The 21,333-nt window shown below is 43.2% G+C and overlaps 1 protein-coding gene and 1 long non-coding RNA gene across 7 annotated transcripts in view; both read right to left on the bottom strand.

Annotated features, from left to right (window-relative positions):
* Window positions 1-4,135, bottom strand: part of LOC112253256 (E3 ubiquitin-protein ligase UBR2) — a 44,561-nt gene extending 40,426 nt beyond the window's left edge. For both annotated transcript variants that reach the window (XM_024425286.2, XM_024425279.2), the window contains exon 1: window positions 3,993-4,135. In XM_024425286.2, coding sequence (XP_024281054.1) covers window positions 3,993-4,076 — 84 coding nt within the window. In that variant the 5' untranslated portion in view covers window positions 4,077-4,135. The remainder of the gene's footprint in view (window positions 1-3,992) is intronic.
* Window positions 4,136-4,724: 589 nt separating this feature from the next.
* LOC112253279 lies at window positions 4,725-20,380 on the bottom strand. 5 transcript variants are annotated; one of them, XR_002953964.2, is made up of 15 exons: window positions 19,405-20,380; window positions 15,419-15,531; window positions 14,037-14,176; window positions 13,618-13,759; window positions 13,211-13,508; window positions 12,955-13,108; window positions 12,430-12,514; window positions 12,191-12,307; window positions 11,125-12,113; window positions 9,014-9,218; window positions 6,191-6,399; window positions 5,947-6,032; window positions 5,669-5,832; window positions 4,976-5,042; window positions 4,725-4,817 (listed from the first exon to the last, which is right to left on the bottom strand). It is a non-coding gene; the product is annotated as an uncharacterized LOC112253279 (long non-coding RNA). The 5 variants fall into 5 exon arrangements; XR_006083603.1 differs by having other exon boundaries at window positions 11,125-11,459; window positions 11,582-12,113; window positions 13,618-14,176; XR_002953961.2 differs by having other exon boundaries at window positions 13,618-14,176.
* Window positions 20,381-21,333: the final 953 nt, after the last annotated feature.

Below are 21,333 nucleotides of genomic sequence, written 5' to 3' on the forward strand. Positions count from 1 at the left end.
GTGAAATTCACCTGTTGTATTCAGACCATGTGAAAAATCTAATTTGATTTGACAGCAAACATGCAACTGCAAAGCCTACTCCGACTGGCCTGTGCTCTTGGTTATACCAGGCAATGAAATTATACAAAGTATCAACTTTGCTTGCTCTGCTCCAATTTATAAAATGTAACAGAAGACTTATTAGGGTCTGTATCCCCAATTGCCATCACAGCTAAATTATATATATATATATTTATTAAACTGATGGAGGAATAGATGTGCAGGAGGAGTGAACGGAGAGAAGCAGGTGAGTGATGGCTGGAAGTGACAGCTGCCACACTTGAGATGCCATGAAGGTGGACATTGGACTGGTGCATACAAGAGACTAGTTGCTGGGAAAATGAAACTGAATTTATAAACAAAACTGACTTTACAAAGATTTTATAAGCAGGTGCCAGCTGGTTCTTTAGATCGGTAGGGCTGAAACATTTGGTAGTATCATTTGAAATGGTACTTTGGTACTCAAATGTTGGCATCATAAGTATCATGCTATCTCCGTACCATGATATTGCTATGGTGCCAGTATACCGTGCAACACTAGTACTTTGTTCACAAACCATAACCCAAAGATGACGGTCAACAAAATCATGATTAATTCTCCCTTTCTCTCACTGCAGTGTTTATCCTATATTCATTTATCAGCAGCAGTCCGTCACTACAATCTCTTTTTTTTAGGTTTAACTATTTCTTTACATAATTTTCAGGATAGTAAAACACTTTCAGTGTGAACTTAAATGACTAAAACCAGATAAATTATGTAGAAAAGATAATGGAGCTATATTTCGTTTTAAATAAGATCAGAATATAAACTAGTGTCAGGGAGAAGCTCACTTTTTTTTTTTAAATGTCATGGGGTCCCAATTGATTTTGTTATAATGTTCGAGTCACTCAAATGCATATGCCGTGTTTCTTCTGCTATGGCAAAATGTGTAGAATTGCAGCAAATTTGCTAAAAAAAAAAAAAAAGACTGCACATTTTCTCTCAGCCCATCAAAAATGGGTAAAATTGCTGGAACCAGCTTTAAAACTGTAACATTATTGCCGCCCCCATGACAATGCCCCCGTGCACAAAGCAAGGTCCATACAGAAATGGTTTGTCAAGATCGGTGTGGAAGAACTTGACTGGCCTGCACAGAGCCCTGAACTCAACCCCATTGAACTCCTTTCGGATGAATTGGGATGCCAACTGCGAGCCAGGCCTAATCACCCAACATCTTTGGCATTTGATTAGGAGCCGCATTAGCTGTTGCAAAAGCAGCAGCTACTCTTCCTGGGATCCACACAAAACAGGACATAATACAGAACATTAATAGACAAGACAAGAACAGCTCAAGGACAGACCTAAATAATTAAAAGAATTAACCTCGGTGTCCCCCCGCATGACAGTTGAGCTAACGTAGTCTGTGATTAGCATGAGGTTGTAAGTAACAAGAACATTTCCCAGGACATAGAGATATCTGATATGGGCAGAAAGCTTGAATTCTTGTTAATCTAACTACACTGTCCAATTTACAGTAGCTATTACAGTGAAATAATTCCATGCTATTGTTTGAGGAGAGTGCACAGTTATGAACTTGAAAATGTATTAATAAACCAAATCAGGCACATTTGGGCAGTCTTGATACAACATTTTGAACAGAAATGCAATGGTTCAACACAATGTTTCTTATGAAAAATAAGAAGCGATGCAGTCAGTCTCTCCTCAAATCTTAGCCAAAAGAGACTGGCATGAATAGTATTTATATCAGCCCTCTGATTACAATGATGAGCAAGACGTTCCGCTCTGTTCTGGGCCAGCTGCAGCTTATCTAAGTCTTTCCTTGCTGCTCCTTACCACATGACTGATCAATAATCAAGAGAAGACAAAACTAGAGGCTGCAGAACTTGCTTTTTGGAGTATACTGTCAAAAAAGCAGTGCCCGTCCTCACTACTGCTCGTGGCTGAATGGAAGCAAGTCCCTGCAGCAATGTTCCAACATCTAGTCAAACTACATCCCAGAAGAGTGGAGGCTGTTATAGCAGCAGGGGGGGGGGTGTTCACATACTTTTGGTCATTTAGTGTAGTTACATGAAAATGTAACATCATATACAGTCCCCTGGGAAACACTGGCCAAAACAGTGGGTCCTACCCTGTCACAATAACTCATCCCCGGCTTATTCATTTGTCTTCATGTCAAACAACAATGTATTCAAAGTGCTGCCCACTATATTCCAAATACAATAATCATTATATTTCCATGCTTCCAACAATTCACCGATAAACTAGGCCTAGATTGTTTGCCCAAAATACATATCTATCATGCAGCCCTAAGTGGCACAGTGTGGAATGTATTACAAAAGTGCAGGAGACGCAGAAATGGATGAAAATGCATAAAATGTGTTTTTGGTTGAAGTTAGTATAAAAAAAAAAGCCCCATTGAAATCACGTAGTGTGTGTTGCCACACTAGAGTAGTCTCGAACTACTCATACTTATAACTTGTGCATGTTTTGAACTTGTATTATTTAAAACAATAGTTAAAATGACGGCAAATACAGTCTATATATATAAAAATCTATCGCCCAACCATGTTATGGGGGTTTTGATTAGCAAGTTTGCCAGGATAGCTACTGCTGTGCTAGCTATGGCGTTAATAGCAACAGCAGCAACATCAATAGCAACAGCAGCAACATCAACAACAACAGCAACAAGAAGCAGCAGTAACAGCAACAAGAAGCAGCAGTAACAAGAAGCAGCAGTAACAAGAAGCAGCAGTAACAGCAACAAGAAGCAGCAACAGAAGCAGCAGTAACAGCAGCAACAGAAGCAGCAGTAACAGCAGCAACAGTAACAGCAGCAAACAGTAACAGCAGCAACAGTAACAGCAGCAGCAACAGAAGCAGCAGTAACAGCAGCAGCAACAGAAGCAGCAGTAACAGCAGCAGCAACAGAAGCAGCAGTAACAGCAACAGCAGCAGTAACAGCAGCAGCAACAGAAGCAGCAGTAACAGCAGCAGCAACAGAAGCAGCAGTAACAGCAGCAGCAACAGAAGCAGCAGTAACAGCAGCAGCAACAGAAGCAGCAGTAACAGCAGCAACAGCAGTAACAGCAGCAACAGCAGCAGCAGTAACAGCAGCAACAGCAGCAGCAGTAGCAACAGCAGCAGCAACAGCAGCAGCAGCAGCAGCAACAGCAACAGAAGCAGCAGCAACAGCAGCAACAGAAGCAGCAGCAACAGCAGCAACAGCAGCAGCAACAGAAGCAACAGAAGCAACAGAAGCAGCAGTAACAGCAGCAACAGAAGCAACAGAAGCAGCAACAACAGCAGCAACAACAGCAGCAGCAGCAACAGAAGCAGCAGTAACAGCAGCAACAGAAACAGCAACAGAAGCAGCAGTAAACAGCAGCAACGGAAGCAGCAGCAACAGCAACAACAACAACAACAACAGCAGCAGCAAGCACAGCAACAACAACAACAACAACAACAACAACAACAACAACAACAACAACAACAACAACAACAACAACAACAACAACAACAACAGCTCGTACGCAGAGACGGCAAATTAATATTGTTTTGTCTGCCAAGTGAACAGCTAACGTTAGCGGTTAGCTATGTAAGAAATAAAACACTGGCTAGTTACCGGTAGATAGCTAAAGTAAATATGTTTTTAAATAATCCTGGACACATCTCTCAATATAAAATATCTGGAATAGTATCACATCCAATCCTTCTTACGTTAGTGCAGTGCCATATATTATCTAAAATAAAATGTTCTAGAAGGATAGCTAACGTTAGCTAGCTAGTAAGCGTTAGCCAAGTTCCCGTACTGCCATCATCGCATCAGAGAAAAACAAGTCGAGATGGAAAAAAAAATACAGAAATAAATATCAGCGATGAAATCGGTGCGCTCTAATCCCTTCGACAAGAACAATCACATCAAATATATACACATATAACAACTGTCGCTTACCGAAGCTGTGTCTTTGACAGAGAAATTCAGGAATTCAGTACACAGAGCAGAAGGTACTTCACGATCAGATTCGGCCGCCGCCATCTTCACTCCCTCTCCCAGTGCGGAAGGAAACGGATATCAGCCGTTACTTCGTAGTGCGAGCGAGAGAGTGGGGAAACTTTTAAGCTGACTAATGGGAAATGAGAGGCTGTGCAGGATCAACGCTTACACAACAGAGTCAGGGGAAAGCCTACCTAGGTTACTTGTTTCAAAGATGCACTGGGGACATTAGACACGCTGTAGTTGTAAAATCAGAATAATTCAACATATTAATAATGATGATGATGTTGAGGATGATGATGCTGTTGGTGATGATGATAATGATTAGGCTGATAACAATTGTAGTGACATACTCCATAAAGTCATTGCAAAAGGGCATATGTGCAATAGATTTATTTACACTGTACAGTAATAATGTTGAGATTGTATAGACAGACTGCCAGGCATTAGTGGATCATTGCTAATTCACATTTAAAGCCAGCATCATATTCCAAGCAGATCAGTAAAATTACAACTTAAATGGGTGGCTCTTGATTCACTCTTGAAAACACAAAGCCTTATATTTAGATGAGAATGCAGGTTATAAGGATCTGGGACAACTAAGTCAAATAAATAGGCTAAATAGCATTAGCAAAAAATAATGCACGTGTTATAGTCATGTAGATGTTAGAAGGCTTCATCCTTATTTTCTGGTCATGTATCTCTGGTTGCTGGTGCTGGTACAGTCTCTATGGTTACAGTCATCTTCAGCATCAAGAGTCAGCCTGTTGAGGCCCTGGAGGACTGGAGAGTACAACACTTGTGAGTTCAAAGTAAACAGGTCAGATTAGACAGACTTCTTAAACACACTGTGGCCATCTGCAGAGTGCACTATGCAATTACAGGCTTACGACAAAGAGACATTACAGAAAATCAAGATGCATGAACCACTGATGCCTCACCTATATGGTGGAGCTTCGACAGTCTCTGACCCAGTGCTTTCTGCTGCCTTCACACCACAGCCCACGCCTGCACAGAGACACAATCATGTAATCTATCAGCTATGGAAAGACAGGAGACTGTGAAACATATACTCTAGCACAGAGATACACAAAAAAAACAGGCACAGAGACAGGTTATCATAGTAGGCCTAAATAGAACTAATGTAGTGTAGATTGACTGGGTCAAAGAGTAAACTCCATAGATTATATTTCTATGGTAGGCCTTCTCTTATTTAAACAAACGTCAGTACGAATTACATCATCATGTGAAAAGACTCAGATTTTAGCTCTCAATCTATATATGCACTCTCTCTGGTTTTGAATGGACTTCACTCTTTGTTAAGTTTTTGACCAGGTCAGACTACACTAGATTAGTTATTTGGTCTGTCTTAGTGTCAACCTAGTGTAACGGATGTGAAATGGCTAGCTAGTTAGCGGTGTTCGCGCTAAATAGCGTTTCAATCGGTGACGTCACTTGCTCTGAGACCTTGAAGTAGTAGTTCCCCTTGCTCTGCAAGGGCCGTGGCTTTTGTGGAGCGATGGGTAACGATGCTTCGTGGGTGACTGTTGTTGATGTGTGCAGAGGGTCCCTGGTTCGCGCCCGAGTATGGGCGAGGGGACGGTCTAAAGTTATACTGTTACACTAGTACTGACATGAGCTGGTCTGGGACTGGATCTGTTAGTGGAACAGGGCCTGCAGGATCTTCATGTCTGCCCTCAGGGCACTGAGGTCCTGGCTCTGCTGGGTCTCGTCCATCTGGAGCCTCTGAAGAGTCTGCAGGTGTTCCCCCTGCACAGGAGATGAGAAGCGCCTCCCCCTAGGAGAGCCAGGAAGAGAGAGATCTTGACACATGCCTGGAAATATTCAACAATACAGCAAAGTTGTGTCGTACTCCTAAATTCAGGTAAAAGAGAGGCAGTGCTGTGCCTACCCTGAGCCCCTGTCACTATCACCAGATCTTCCTTGTTCGGAGCGATTCACTTCATTTTGCATCTCAAGGAACTCATCTAGGGTCTCCTGAAGTGTCAAAAACAAGTAAAAAAGCATGTGTAAGAGAAAGAAGCACTCTCCCTCCCTGAGCTTAACCACCCACAGGCAGGTACAGATATACAGTACTGTATACAGACGTACAGTTCAAAATGCTGGCGTTTAAGATGAATGTCCCATTCCGTCACCTTGATCTGAGCGGTGATCGTCTTCATCTCTGCGTGCCGCTTTGGGTCAGTTCTGATGTCATCGTCGTGAAGCTCCCCAAGCAGATGCACAGAAGCGTTGGATGTGGTGGTCGTCATAGAAACGGCAGAGACGGGGCATAGATTCCTCCACCTGCAGGATAATGGCTGCTTGCTGCATCACTGCATTGGCCAGTGCATTGTCATACACCCTGACAGAAGAGATTCGTACACACAGTGAGTGCGATACACTCATTCATACTGATGCTGAGAGTGACAGATGCAGGTTTGTTGAGAATGGGACAAACACTGATACCTGATGAAGACAAACAATATATAATACTTGAGTGAGTACACGAGTGGAAGCTGTAAAGGCTTATACACACACTGATATGCACACAGGTCCCCTAGCTCAGCATACCCCCTCTAGCACCGGGGTCAGCGCACTCTCAAATGTTGTTTTTTTGCCATCATTGTAAGCCTGCCACACACACACACACACACACACACACACACACACACACACACACACACACACACTACGCAATACATTTATTAAACATAAGAATGAGTTTTTGTCACAACCTGGCTCGTGGGAAGTGACAAAGAGCTCTTATAGGACCAGGGCACAAATAACAATCAAATAATAATCAATCATTTTGCTCTTTATTTAGCCATCTTACATATAAAACCTTATTTGTTCATCAAAAATTGTGAATAACTCAGCACAGGTTAATGAGAAGGGTGTGCTTGAAAGGATGCACATAACTCTGCAATGTTGGGTTGTATTAGAGAGAGTCCCAGTCTTAAATCATTTTCAACACACAGTCTGTGCCTGTATTTAGTTTTCATGCTAGTGAGGGCCGAGAATCCACTCTCATATAGGTACGTGGTTGCAAAGGGCATCAGTGTCTTAACAGCGCGATTTGCCAAGGCAAGACACTCTGAGCGCACCCCCAATCCAGAAATCTGGCAGTGACTTATGATTAAATTAGATTTTCACAGAATCGCTTGTTGCAATTTCGATATGGCTCTCTTGTTCAGATATCGGTAAGTGGACTGGAGGCAGGGCATGAAAGGGATATGAATCCAGTTGTTTGTGTCGTCCGTTTCGGGAAAGTCCCTGAGTGATTGCGCACCCAGCTCACTCAGGTGCTTCGCTATATCACATTTGACATTGTCCGTAAGCATTAGTTAATTTGCACACAAAAAAATCATACAATAATGGAAAGACCTGTGTGTTGTCCTTGTTAACGCAGACAAAGAAGAGCTCCAACTTCTTTATCATAGCCTCAATTTTGTCCCGCATATTGAATATAGTTGAGGAGAGTCCCTGTAATCATGGATTCAGATCATTCAGGTGAGAAAAAACATCACCCAGATAGGCCAACTCGTCATCATACAAGCAGTCAGATAAGTGAAAATGATGGTCAGTGAAGAAAACTTTAAGCTCATCTCTCAATTTAAAAAAAAAGTGTAAATTCTTTGCCCCTTGATAACCAGCGCACTTCTCTATGTTGTTAAAACGTTACATGGTCACTGCCCATATCATTGCATAATGCAGAAAATACATGAGAGTTCAGAGGCCTTGCTTTAACAAAGTAACCATTTTCACTGTAGTGTCCAAAACGTCTCTCAAGCTGTCAGGCATTCCCTTAGCAGCAAGAGCCTCTCGGTGGATGCTGCAGTGTACACAAGTGGAGTCGGGAGCAACTGCTTGCACACACGTTACCACTCCACTATGTCTCCTTGTCATAGCTTTTGCACCATCAGTACAGATACCAACACATCTTGACCACCAAAGTCCATTTGATGTCACAAAGCTGTCCAGTACTTTAAAAATATCCTCTTATATTGTCCCGGTTTCCAGTGGTTTGCAGAAGAGGATGCCTTCATTAATTGACCCCCCCCCGTAAATGTTATGGACATATATCAGGAGCTGTGCCAGGCCCGCTACGTCTGTTGACTCATCCAGCTGTAACGCATATAATTCACTGGTTTGTATAAAACACAGTAATTGTTTCAAAACATCTCCTGTCATGTCACTGATGCGTTGTGAAACAGTGTTGTTTGATGAAGACATTGTCTGTGTAGTTTTTTTGGCTTTTTCCCCCAGCATTGTCCGTCGCCATATCCGCGGAAGCAGGAAGAGTTAAGTCCTCCACAATAGCACGGTGCTTGCCTGTCCTAGCCACTCGGTAGCTCACCATATAATACGCTCCTAGCACCTTCTTATTAATTGATACTGTTGCTTTTATACATGTCTTAAAAACTCCTGTGGCTTATTTTTCTAATTGTCATGTTTCGTTTCTAAATGTCTGCACAAGAGTGAAGGTTCAAGAGTGAAGAGTTAATTATTTGACCAGGCTACCTGTATTTGACATTGTGATGTTATTTCGCTGAACACTAGATGGTTTCATTTTCTTTTTGCCAGTGAAACGAGGCTACTCAGGCGAGAAAAAAAACTCACCCAAATGTATAGCCCCGTTGGAAAATATAAATGTACTGTTTGAAAATGTGAATTTATAATATATATATTTTTTTTAAATGTGAATCACATTTTTATTTGGCGTACCCACGACGGCATTGCGCGTACCCCAGTTTGGGAATAACTGCCCTAACTCTTCAAATTGGGGTGGCAGGTAGCCTAGTGGTTAGAGCGTTGGGCCAGTAACCGAAAGGTTGCTAGATAGAATCTGTCGTACTGCCCATGATACCAGGCAGTTAACCTACTGTTCCTAGGCCGTCATTGTAAATAAGAATTTGTTCTTAACTGACTTGCCTGGTTACATTTTTTAAAATATATATACTTTTAGTGGGCCTTACCTTTGAAAGGTATCCGAGAGGAGGGCGATCATCAGGTTGACACACAGAATGGAGGACAGAGCCAGGAAGGTGCCACAGAGGAAGTGGGCCACAATAGAGTCCACTTCCACCATGGAATTAAACTCGTGCTCATCCACCAGAGTGATGCGGTACAGGCTGTAGAGCAGCTGTGGCACCGTCTGCATACTGGGTATTGTCGCCTGACCTGGGGAGGACAGTTCACACAGACTCAGACACTCAGATACTGTAAATATATTTCTTTATGTGTATTTTTTTTAATCATACTAGCACAGCTACAGTAGCGTATACTATGTCATTTTGTGGGTATCTGTTTGATCAAATTGGGTTACCCTATGAAACATAATCCAGAAGTCACGTGTATAAGGGACAAAGATCTCTGCATATAGGAAGAGGAAAGGTAGGACATCCCCCACAATCTTCCCTGGCATGACAATTAAAGGAATCATAACCCTGTATAAAATGAGTATGAAAGGCAGTGGTATTGGTGTAATGTTGTGGATGATTCTAAGATCAGTATTATGTGTATTATATTATAGTATTATATTTTGGTTACTTTATACTTGAAAATATCCAGACATGCTGTTTCAAAAAAGTATCCTATTTTGGACAGGAGGGCCATGACCATGTTGGGGCCTATGAGCTCGAGTTCCTTTCTTGTTATGGCTACAGTGGGGACAATGTGGCGCCCCATTCATGTGTTGTTGTCATGGAACCTGAGAACATCAGGTGTACCCATGAGGACACTGACCAGGTGTCACGATTATACCTGAGCTACCCCATGAACAATACCCAATGCTATGAGAACCTAACACCCGGTCCATGTGATCTGTTTAGCTATGATTTTCCATTTGTTTTGTTCCCTTCCCATGATCCATTGGGGACCAGGGAACGGTCTCGAATGGTGAAGTTCGGCAGTAAAGACTCATTCATCTCCACCACCAGATTGGTGCTCTAAAACGAAGGGGTCGTGAGATCAAGTAAAGAAATGGGGCCAAAAAGAGGAATCTATTTAGTGGTTGCAGTGTGGACGCGTTTCATCCCCCGGAGCCAGAGGGAAATGATGACCACAGCAAAGAGGCGCAGGCTCTAGTCTCGCAGCGTGCCTGCCAGCAAGAAGATATCTGCCACATGGATCCCAAACACTGCCATCAGCAGAATGTACACCAGCCAATCAAAGATGTTCCTGTGACACAGCCAAAATCGATATCATCGCCTGCTTGCCAGCTAGGCCAGAGTTAAATCATATCCATATGACATGTATTGTGTATAAGACAAACACGTTCACCAGGGGTCTTGTAAGTAGTTTCCTTTCATGCGGCGGATGATCTTGATTTGCTCTTCCAAGAAATGTTTTTCCTTTGGAGCAGGAAGACAAAAAAATGGCAAGAATATGTAACGTTGCACAGTACATTCTCAATGGGATTATATAACAACCTGTAGCCTGACAAAGGGCATACTACCCATAGGAGGACTCTCCTTAGATCTTAAGTAACTTTCATTTGGGTAACTGTGTCAGCCGAGATCAGGTCTAGAGACTTCAGTAAGACGTGTGTCTGTGTGTGTCTACTGGGTGAGAAAAGGTGCTGTGCGCCTCCCAAGTGAAACAGTAGTCTAAGGCGCTGCATCGAAGTGCTAGCTGTGCCACTAGAGAATCTGCGTTCGAGTCCAGGCTCTGTCGCAGCCGGCCGCGACTGAGAGACCCATGGGGCGGAGCACAATTGGCCCAGCGTCGTCCGGGTTAGGGGAGGGTTTGGCCAGCAGGGATGTCCTTGTCCCATCGCGCACTATTGACTCCTGTGGCGGTCCGGGCGCAGTGCACGCTGACACGGTCGCCAGGTGTACGGTGTTTCCTCCAACGCATTGGTGCGGCTGGCTTCCGGGTAAAGTGTGCATTGTGTCGAGAAACAGTGCGGCTTGGTTGGGTTGTGTTTTGGAGGACGTACGGCTCTCGACCTTCGCCTCTTCCAAGTCCGTACGGGAGTTGCAGCAATGAGACGAGACTGTAACTATCAATTGGATACCACGAAATTGGGGAGAAAATGTGTAAAAAAAAAGAATCAAATAAATAAACCAAATAAAAGGTGCTGTACCTTGGGCCACATGGGGTGTGTGCAGCGCAGGTTATCGTTGATCTGGCGTTCACACCACCGCTACCAGCTCCTCAGCTTCCTCCTGGAGCCTATCGTCTCCGCCACCTCCCGGCCCACCTCCACCACTGTCAGCCCCAGAGTCGCCACCACCCCAAACACACTCCACCAATCATGCAGGAAGATATATCTTTTTGTATTTCGATTTGTTTATTTGGATCCCCATTGGCTTTTACAATAGAGTCCACAATGACTCTTTTACAAGAGTCCACAATGACCTTATCAGTGACTTATGAGCTGTCCAAGCATGTCCAAGCATGTCCTAGCATCTGTATGACCTGTAAAATAGTTGGGACCTTTATATTCACCATTTTTTATTTTGGATCCAAACTAAGGGTTGAGTGAATCTTAAAACAACATTAAAAAAGAGTAAAGTTCCCTCTCTCCTTCACTTTCTCACCTCAGGGAAAACATACGGCTCCTTGTCTCGGATGACAGACACAGATATGGCCATGGTTGTCCAGGAGACGATAAACAGGAGGTTGAGGAGTAGGAGTATCCAAGCCCCCAATCTACAGAGTCACTCGTTTACTATCCAGAGTGAAATACTGAGCCACCATTCAGTACTGTATTAACAGATCCCTTCAGCTATGTGTCTAACTGCATGAATGGTCAGGGCCGCTAGTGTATTTTATTTATGAGAGAGCAAGAGACTGGAGGGGCGCAAGAGGGGAGACCCATTTGGCACGAGCGACACACCTGCCACTCCCTTCTGGCAAAAGTCTCTCTCTCTCTCTCTCTCTCTCTCGCTCTCTCTCTCAAAGTCTCTCTCGCTGTCTTTCAAAGTCTCTCTCTCTCTCAAAGTCTCTCTCTCTCTTTCTCTCTCACTGACTAACTGACCTGCCATATAGTTTCCACTTGACAGTGATGAGCTTTAGAACCACAGGGTGCATGATGAGATCCAGCTTTCCCTGGTGCACTATGAACGGCCACTGTGGCGAGAGAGAGAGAGAGAAAAATGTCTCAGAGAAAATTCATACAGCAATTATCATCAAATTAGTTGACTCACTTGACAAATTTGCCGCACATGTAGTCTTCCATTTGAGTTTTCATCCATTATCACTGCATTAGTCTGTTTAGCCTTAAAGAGGACATACTGGTGATCTAGGCTTACTGGCCACTCTCTCTGGAAGAAAAGAAAAGAGAAATTAGAGATGACAAAAAGTTTTAAAAATTAAATAAATAAAAATTAAGATCCTCAAAGTCTAGATGAGATGTTTACATGTTTTACTGTTTAAACAGGTTAACCTTGTGAGCCCTGTGCTGGTGGATTCTGCTTGCAGGGTGGCTCTGGCTCCAGCAGGTGGAGGGAGTAGAACTGCTGCCTGGTCATCTGTTTAGTCACATGGAACTGGTTCATCACCAAATGAGCCTTACAAGACCAAAGAGAGCTAAACAAAGCTATAGGATGACCACCTACAAGAACCTACAAATTCACAACAACTAGCACATTGTCAGGCCTAACTATACAATTGGAGGTGTATACTGTGACTCATTGGGTCCGTGACCATCCAACCCTTATTTACCACTGAGGTCATCTTGTCACTCTTTTGTTGCTGAGCTTTTTTCTGCATAGCAGGAAATGAAAACTTGTAGTGTATGTTTTTGTTGTTGTCATTTCCACTTTCAAATGAAAAACGTATCAACCCCTACAGAGATGTCCCTTCATTATAATCCACATAATTATTCCCATTTCCTGTTGCTGCATGATTATTTTTCTGCTGTAGCAAACTGGCTCAAATTAAGGTCCTTCGTCTGTAAGGGTAACAGTACCTAAGTTGGCAGCCAATTGTAGAGGGGTTCTCTTTTTGTAGTCTTGTGCGGAGATGTCTACCTCATTCTGCAGCAGTACCCTGAGTGCCCCCACTCTTAGCTGCGTAATGGAGAGGCGTCTGATGGTCCATGTTGGTCTTAGCACCAATGTCAGCTGAAGGGACGGGACATGCATATGTGAACTACCGTACAATACACATTAAAAGTACTCACGCACATACACAAACAAGTGGCAAATACACGTTTGACCTCTGACCTTTCCTCTCCAACGGGAAGTGGATCATCTCCACATAGTCAAGAGCTGCAGCAATATGCAGGGGCATGACCCCGTAGGGGTCAGGATGCAGGACGTCAGCCCCACATTCGACAACCTCGAGATCTACAACCAGGTAGAAGGTAGATTCCCTGAACACACACTGTCTGGAGGCCTTCCCTGAGAACGATCTGCCACAACAGAAGGTATTTGAGTAATTTGATCACTGGTAAAGACTGTTGTCTGTTGGGTTGGGGTCGGCTCCATCTACGATCACATCATTCAGGTACTGAAGGTCCACCTATGAACAAACAGGATGAGTGACTGTACGAATCAGACCATATCTAATCTTAATCTATACCTTTAGCCCCAATTTACAATATAAAGGCGGAATGCCATTAACCCCTCACCTCGTCAGTTCCCTGATTGCTGGAAGCCAGATCTCTGAAATGGTTCAGCAGACTTTTATTGAGGTTGAAGCTTCTTTCTCCTCCATCTATGACGTCCTCATCCCAGACCAGGCCTTTATACATGCTCTCAAAGAATTCCCTTCTAAACAAAAAGGTTATCATACTGTCTGATATCATTCTGAGACCAGAGAGTGAGTGAAACTTCTTTGAAGTAAAGGGCTGAGATACAGTGGAATGAACTGCAGTTCAGGAAGTTGAATGGTTAAATGACTTGATTTTGGCGTGCAGGGGTTATGAGGGTTAGAGTAGTTTATCTGAATTGTAAGTTATCCTGTGTGTCAGCGGAGTCCAGTGTCCACTGAAAGAGTGTTGAGTATTTGAAGTCCTATCTGAGTTTGGTGTGTCGTCTGCAATGGTACCTGTGGGTTTTCTCCTCACACTGAAGGCAGGCTCGTTTCCGGCGGCTGCAGGTATAAGATGCCCGCTCTGCATTTTCCCTGACAGCACTCGACACCGATGTCTTAGAGATCTGAATTCCAACAACTGGCTGCCATTCAGACTGCAGTGACACATACAGTACATCACACTGCAGTACATCACACTGCGGTACATCACACTGCAGTACATCACACTGCAGTACATCACACATACAGTACATCACACTGCAGTACATCACACATACAGTACATCACACTGCAGTACATCACACTGCAGTACATCACACATACAGTACATCACACTACAGTACATCACACTGCAGTACATCACACTGCAGTACATCACACATACAGTACATCACACTGCAGTACATCACACATACAGTACATCACACTGCAGTACATCACACATACAGTACATCACACTGCAGTACATCACACTGCAGTACATCACACTGCAGTACATCACACATACAGTACATCACACTGCAGTACATCACACATACAGTACATCACACTGCAGTACATCACACATACAGTACATCACACTGCAGTACATCACACTGTGGTACATCACACTGGGGTACATAGAACTGCGGTACATAGAACTGCATCATAGCATACTCAAATGACCAATCCTAACATGTATCACCCAATAAAAGCAAGTATAGTAACACACCACTTTATAATCATATACAGTTTGGAACTGAGTAGCGAGGATTGAGAATGTGTTGAGAAGAGGGCTTCGGATTACTCTAGAAAGAAATGAAAAATATCAACAAATAACCAGTTGTGGAAAAAGTACCCAATTGTCATACTTGACTAAAATTAAAGATACCTTAAAAGAAAATGTGAACGTCATCCAGTATCATACGACTTGAGTACAAGTATTTGGTCTGAAATATACTTAACTATCAAAAGTAAAGGTAATTGCTAAAATATACTTAAGTATCAAAAGTAAAAGTATACATAATTAAACATTCCTTATATTAAGCAAATCATCACCATTTTTTAAGACAACACCAAGGAGGTATGTTTAGTGAGCCCGCCAGATCAGAGGCAGTAGGGATGAGCAGGTATTTTGATAAGTGTGTGAATTGGACCATTTTTCTTTCCTGCTAAGCATTCAAAATGTAATGAGTACTTTTGGGTGTCAGGGAAAAAGTATGGAGTAAAAAGTACATTCATTTCTTTAGGAATGTAGTGAAGTAAAAGTAAAAGTTGCCAAAAATAGAAATAGTAAAGTACAGATACCCCAAAAATGTAGTACTTTAACCTATTTTTACTTAAGTACTTTACACCACTGCAAATAACAACATTGAGAGGCTGATTGATTAACCTTCAAAGTGCTATTTTCTCCTCACCTGGTTGACCATTCCATCAGTCATCTTCATTTCCATGGCCGGGTTGTCATGGCCAGGGGCACTAACCTGGTTCATCTTCCTCATTCTGTTGTGTTCCAGGCCTCAAGGCCTCTCTGCAAACAACGAACCACACAGCATTAATATGACTACGACCAGCCTGCCAGCGTAGGTACAGTACCTCTGCAATGAGCGACTATTTCCAAACAAAGGCTTTCACTCAAAACACAGGAAGTTGGTAGATTCCGATAGATTCTGAACCTGCTAAAGCCTTGTGATCCACAGGGATAAGGAGTGGATTGTTGTTAGGCAGATAGCAGGTTAAAAGAAAGTCTTCTATAGGCCTATTCACTGTTTCTCAGGCAAGCTGTTTGTTTACTAGTGAGAAGTGTTTCCTGTCTGTAGTACTGTACTTGAACAATATGGTACATTCTGACCCATGTCTGACCCACGTGCATGTTTTGCAACAGAATAAACAACCTTTATGTCATAAAGTTGACAGGCAATGACACTGACAAAGCAATGGTCTTATATTCTAATGTTTAACAGCATTGGAGTTTGTATTAACTGTTAAAAACTTCTTAGGGCTGCAATCCCGTTAACGGGATGTTATGACAACAGCCAGTGAAAGTGCAGGGCGCCAAATTCAAAACAACAGAATCTCATAATTAAAATTCCTCAAACATACATGTATTTTATACCATTTTAAAGGTAATCTTGTTGTTAATCCCACCACAGTGTCCGATTTCAAATAGGCTTTACAGCGAAAGCACCACAAACGATTATGTTAGGTGACCACCAACTCACAGAAAAACCCAGCCTTTGATGATCTTCATCAGATGACACTCATAGGACTTCATGTTACACAATACATGTATGTTTTGTTTGATAAAGTTCATATTTATATAAAAAAATCTTAGTTTACATTGGCGAGGTACGTTCACTAGTTCCAAAAACATCCAGTGATTTTGCATAGCCACATCAATTCAACAGAAATACTCATCATACATGTAGATGAAAATACAAGTTATACACATGGAATTATAGATATACCTCTCCTTAATGCAACGACTGTGTCAGATTTCAAAAAAACTTTACGGAGAAAGCAAACCATGCAATAATCTGAGATGGCGCTCAGAAAATAAATACAATTATCCGCCATGTTGGAGTCAACAGAAATCAGAAATCACATTATAAATATTCCCTTATCTTTGATGATCTTCATCAGAATGCACTCCCAGGAATCCTAGTTCCACAATAAATGCTTGATTTGTTCGATAATGTCCATTATTTATGTCCAAGTAGCTACTTTTGTTAGGTCTTAGGTATACAAATCCAAACGCTCGTGCAGGTCCATCCGAACGTCGGACGAAAACTTCAAAATGTATATTACAGGTCGAAGAAACATGTCAAACTAAGTATAGAATCAATCTTTAGGGTGTTGTTATCATAAATCTTCAATAAACTTCCAACCGGAGAATTCCTTTGTCTGTAGAGAAGCCATGGAACGGCTCATTCAGCTCCCATTCAGCCCCACAACACAGTAGAAGCCTCATTCAAGTTTCTAACGACGGTTGACATCTAGTGGAAGCCCTAGGAAGTGCAACTTCATCCATATCCCACTGTGAATTCAATAGGGGCTGGGTTGACAATCAACCAACCTCAGATTTCTCACTTCCTGTTTGGATTTCTGCTCAGGTTTTTGCCTGCCATATGAGTTCTGTTATATTCACAGACATCATTCAAACAGTTTTAGAAACTTCAGATTGTTTTCTATCCAATATTAATAGTAATATGCATATATTAGCAACTAGGACTGAGGAGCAGGTCGTTTACTCTGGGCTCCTCTGGGCACCTTTCATCCAAGCTACTCAATACTGCCCCTGCAGCCATAAGATGTTTTTGAAGGTGTTGAAGAAACTGTGTGCATGTTTATGGCTTCTTATCAGCTGATGTGTGCTCAGTGCAGATGCATTTTGGCTTGTTAAGGTACATATAATCACCAAGTATGCAAGTAATCATCTATGCATAGTCACTTTAACTACACCTACATGTACATATTACCTCAATTACCTCGACACCGCCTCCCCCGCACATTGACTCTGTACCGGTACCACCTGTATATAGCCTCGCTACTGTTATTTTCACTAGCATTTTACAGTTTTATTTTATTTCTTTACTTATCTATTGTTTACCTAATACCTATTTTTTACTTAAAAATTGCACTGTTGTTTAGGGCCCTGTAAGTAAGCATTTCACTGTAAGGTCATTTTGGAGGCTTTTTCTAAGATAAAAATAGATATGAAAACACCATTGGAATCCTATGTCTAGGCATGAAACTGGTTGTTTGTCAAGAGCGGGACCACATGTGTGTCAAATCAAATGTTGTATTCGGGGCACAAATAAACGTTGAATTGATTTGACACACATGTGGCCCCGCTGTTGACAAACAACCATTTTCATGCTTAGACATAGGATTCCAATGGTGTTTTCATATCTATTTGTATCTTAGAAAAAGCATCCAAAATGACAACACCATGACTTGGCCACATGCAGCGACAGCTCAGAGCTGTCATTGATTGACAGGACATGGTCGCCATAACAATGTGATTGACAGGTGCCACAATAATGTCAAAAGAAGGGGGGAGTGTTGAAGAGCTAAAGTCCACTCTGGGTCAACAAAGCACGTGAAAAAAATAAAGACTACAGGCCATTGAGTAACAATAAGACTGAAAGAGCGGTCATCTGTAACTCAGATGATAGAGCATGGTATTTGCAACACCAGGATAGTGGGTTCAAATCCCGGGACCACTGGTACGTGAAATGTATGCACACATGACTGTATGTCAATTTGGATAAAAGCGTTTGCTAAATGGCATCTTTTATATAAACACAGAAATAATTGCGTTCTTATAACAAGGTTGTGATGTACAGTACAATGACCGCAGAGACACCCTTTGACAAGAAGATAAAAAGGGACGTGTAATCCAAGATGTTGTCCAGTTAAAGTTGGATAAAAGTTCTGTCCTCCGACAATGTGACTGAAGGCAATGAGGTCACTGCTTGAGAGTTTGTGATAGGTCAGGGAAAAACCTTACTGAGTCTTTAAAAAACACATGATTGATTTTGCATTCCAATCCTTGGTACGGATTCCTGAGTGGCAACATGCCTTCCTGAGGTCATAGAGCCAGCCAAACCAGCGGTTGCCCATACACTCCCTGTTCCACTCCACAAGACAGATCCAGCACCACTCAAACTTACACTGGGCAGGGGGGCACACCATGTGCATACAGACCCCTGGGACCACAGTATAGAAACACAACATTACAGACAGGCAAGAAAGAGAAATCTATTATATAGTGAGAATGAGAAAAAATGTAGATATATAACCTAATGTATATGTATTGGAACAAGGATCAGAGAATGGATGGAGAGAGATGGAGTGATGGAGAAACAGAGTGCCTTTACCACTCTTCTCCACAGGGACTTTTGCAATGTGGACATGGGCATCTATAGTCTCATCTATAGTCTCCTGGGAGGCATGCTCCCACTGAGCCTGAAAAACTGTTATTTTCCTGGCACCACACTCCCAGAGCCCTCAACTCCTCCCTGTAGGCTGTCTCGTCATTGTTGGTAATCAAGCCCACTACTGTTGTGTCGTCTGCAAACTTGATGATTGAGTTGGAGGCGTGCTTGGCCATGTAGTTCTGGGTGAACAGGGAGTACAGGAGGGGGCTGAGCACACACCCCTGTGGGGCCTTAGTGTTGAGGATCAGCGGAGTTGAGGTGTGCGGAGTGGAAGTCCAGGACCCAGTTGCACAGGACGGAGTTCAGACCCAGGGCCACACTTGTAATACAAGCCATGACGAGTGTGTTTCAGAGTGTTCCCTCATCAGTGTTGAGATACTAATGCTGGTTATGTCACAGTAGGGGGGCAGCAGAGACAGCAGTGCATCAGTGAGCAGCACATAGCTGATTGGCTCAGTTACCTGCAGAGCTCCTCCTGTGACAGGTGCTGACCTCACACCACATTCCCTCTCATGGAACCCCTCCTTACAGTCACAGCAGAACACAAACTGCAAGGAGACACACAACACATTGCCTGAATAATATTATCAATTTATTCACACTGAAAACCTGAACTGGGATCCATCTTAATAGTCTATAGTGGCTCCCTTTCCTTTCCAATGGATGTCAGCCATTAATTTGCTTTCATCAGTCAAATTCCATCACGTCACTGCAGATGAGGGAAACGAGTCGTGGAGAGGAAGCCATCTTTGCCTATTGAGATGCATCCCTGGTTTCAAGGCATAATGACCAGCTGAATCTTCTCCCACAGGTTGTATACAAGTTCCTAAGATAGACACTGGGTGGTGCTATCTCTCTATCCTCCCCCACTAGCAGCAACCCAACCTGCATATGAAAGTCTAGAAGATGCTTTGTATTTTTAGCTCGACTGGAGCGCAACAGTGATTTTGCACTTCATCAAAGGGTCTGGAGTTTTGAAGGAAAGGGGGGCTTGTTGTTGTTTTTTCCTTATATTATCAGCTGTTTTTAAGTGTGACAGATAGCAGCTCTCCTCTCAGGGTCTGGGTGACAAACACCGCTTCGTTTCCAAACTCCTGCATGGCGCCGCCTGTGATGAGACGAGGGGCGCTTCTGACAGGCTCTTTCTTCCTCCCCCTCCCCCGTTCTTTCCCAGTCTTCCCTCAGATGAGCCTCCATCACCATCTTCGGCAGAAAACTCTGAACAGTCACCTCATCAAACCCACGAGCTTGTCAAAGACAGACAGCGATGTGCAGCTCGGCCCAAATGTGGGACTCTCAGGACTCAACACTATACTAAACTGTAGCACGTTGACCTGATTGTCTGTGAAGTACTTTTTAATGCCCTACTGCAACATTCACAGTAGCTTGTCTTTTTACCTTTATTTAACTAGGCAAGTCGGTTAAGAACAAATTCTTATTTTCAATGACGACCTAGGAACAGTGGGTTAACTTGTCAGCTTGGGGATTCAAACTTGCAACCTTTCGGTTACTAGCCCAACGCTCTAACCACTAGGCTACCCTGTCACCACTAGGCCACCCTGCCGTCTTAAGTCTCACTTCAGCAGAATCGTCATATCACTATAACAAACTCAAATTGGAAACTGTTTGACGGCTAGAGCCTATCTACAAAAGCCTATGACCAGGGTTCCGTTTTTCCTGATCAGGTCACTTGGTCAGCAAAAAAAAGACTAAGTCTTTTTCTAGCTAAGTTTGGTTGGGTGGAGGGTGAGGGTGAGGGTGGGGGTGAGGTTTGAGGGTTGCGTTGAGGGGTTGAGGGCTGGCCAGTGGGTGGGTTACACGGCTGGTACAGAGACAGAGCTGCCCAATGGAGTGTGGAAGACACATGAGTGGGTGTAGCAAGGGATACAGAAGGGCTCCGGTGGCTGATAAACCCATTTCCCCTCGCCTCCCTCCACCGAGCAACACAACGGATCACAATACCCCAGACAGCACCCTCAGAGGGCAAACATACACACATACACTGACACAAAAAAATACATGGTCACATTAACACATAGAAACACCAACAGGCCCTCACGCACCCTCCCATTGGCCAGCTGGGTGTTTAGCCTTTGGTGATTGGAACACCCACCCACCTGTCCAGACAGACAGACAGACAGACATAGTTTTGTAGGTTCAGGACACTGCAGAGTCTGTCTCAGTACAGAAGCATGAAGGTTTGAACTAAGTGTGACAGCAGCAGCGCGAACTCATCTAAATGAGTGCATTCTAGTGAAGCTCTAAGAAGAGCTCTGTGAGAGAGCTTACTGATGAAGTGCCAAAGACGTCCCCCTTCTGCCCTCCCTGACACCCTTCCTTTCTCTCCATCTCCCTCTTCATCCCCCTCTCTCTCTCATAAGAAGAAAGCC

Source organism: Oncorhynchus tshawytscha, linkage group LG01 (assembly GCF_018296145.1).
Source record: "Oncorhynchus tshawytscha isolate Ot180627B linkage group LG01, Otsh_v2.0, whole genome shotgun sequence".
Taxonomy (NCBI): Eukaryota; Metazoa; Chordata; class Actinopteri; order Salmoniformes; family Salmonidae; genus Oncorhynchus; species Oncorhynchus tshawytscha.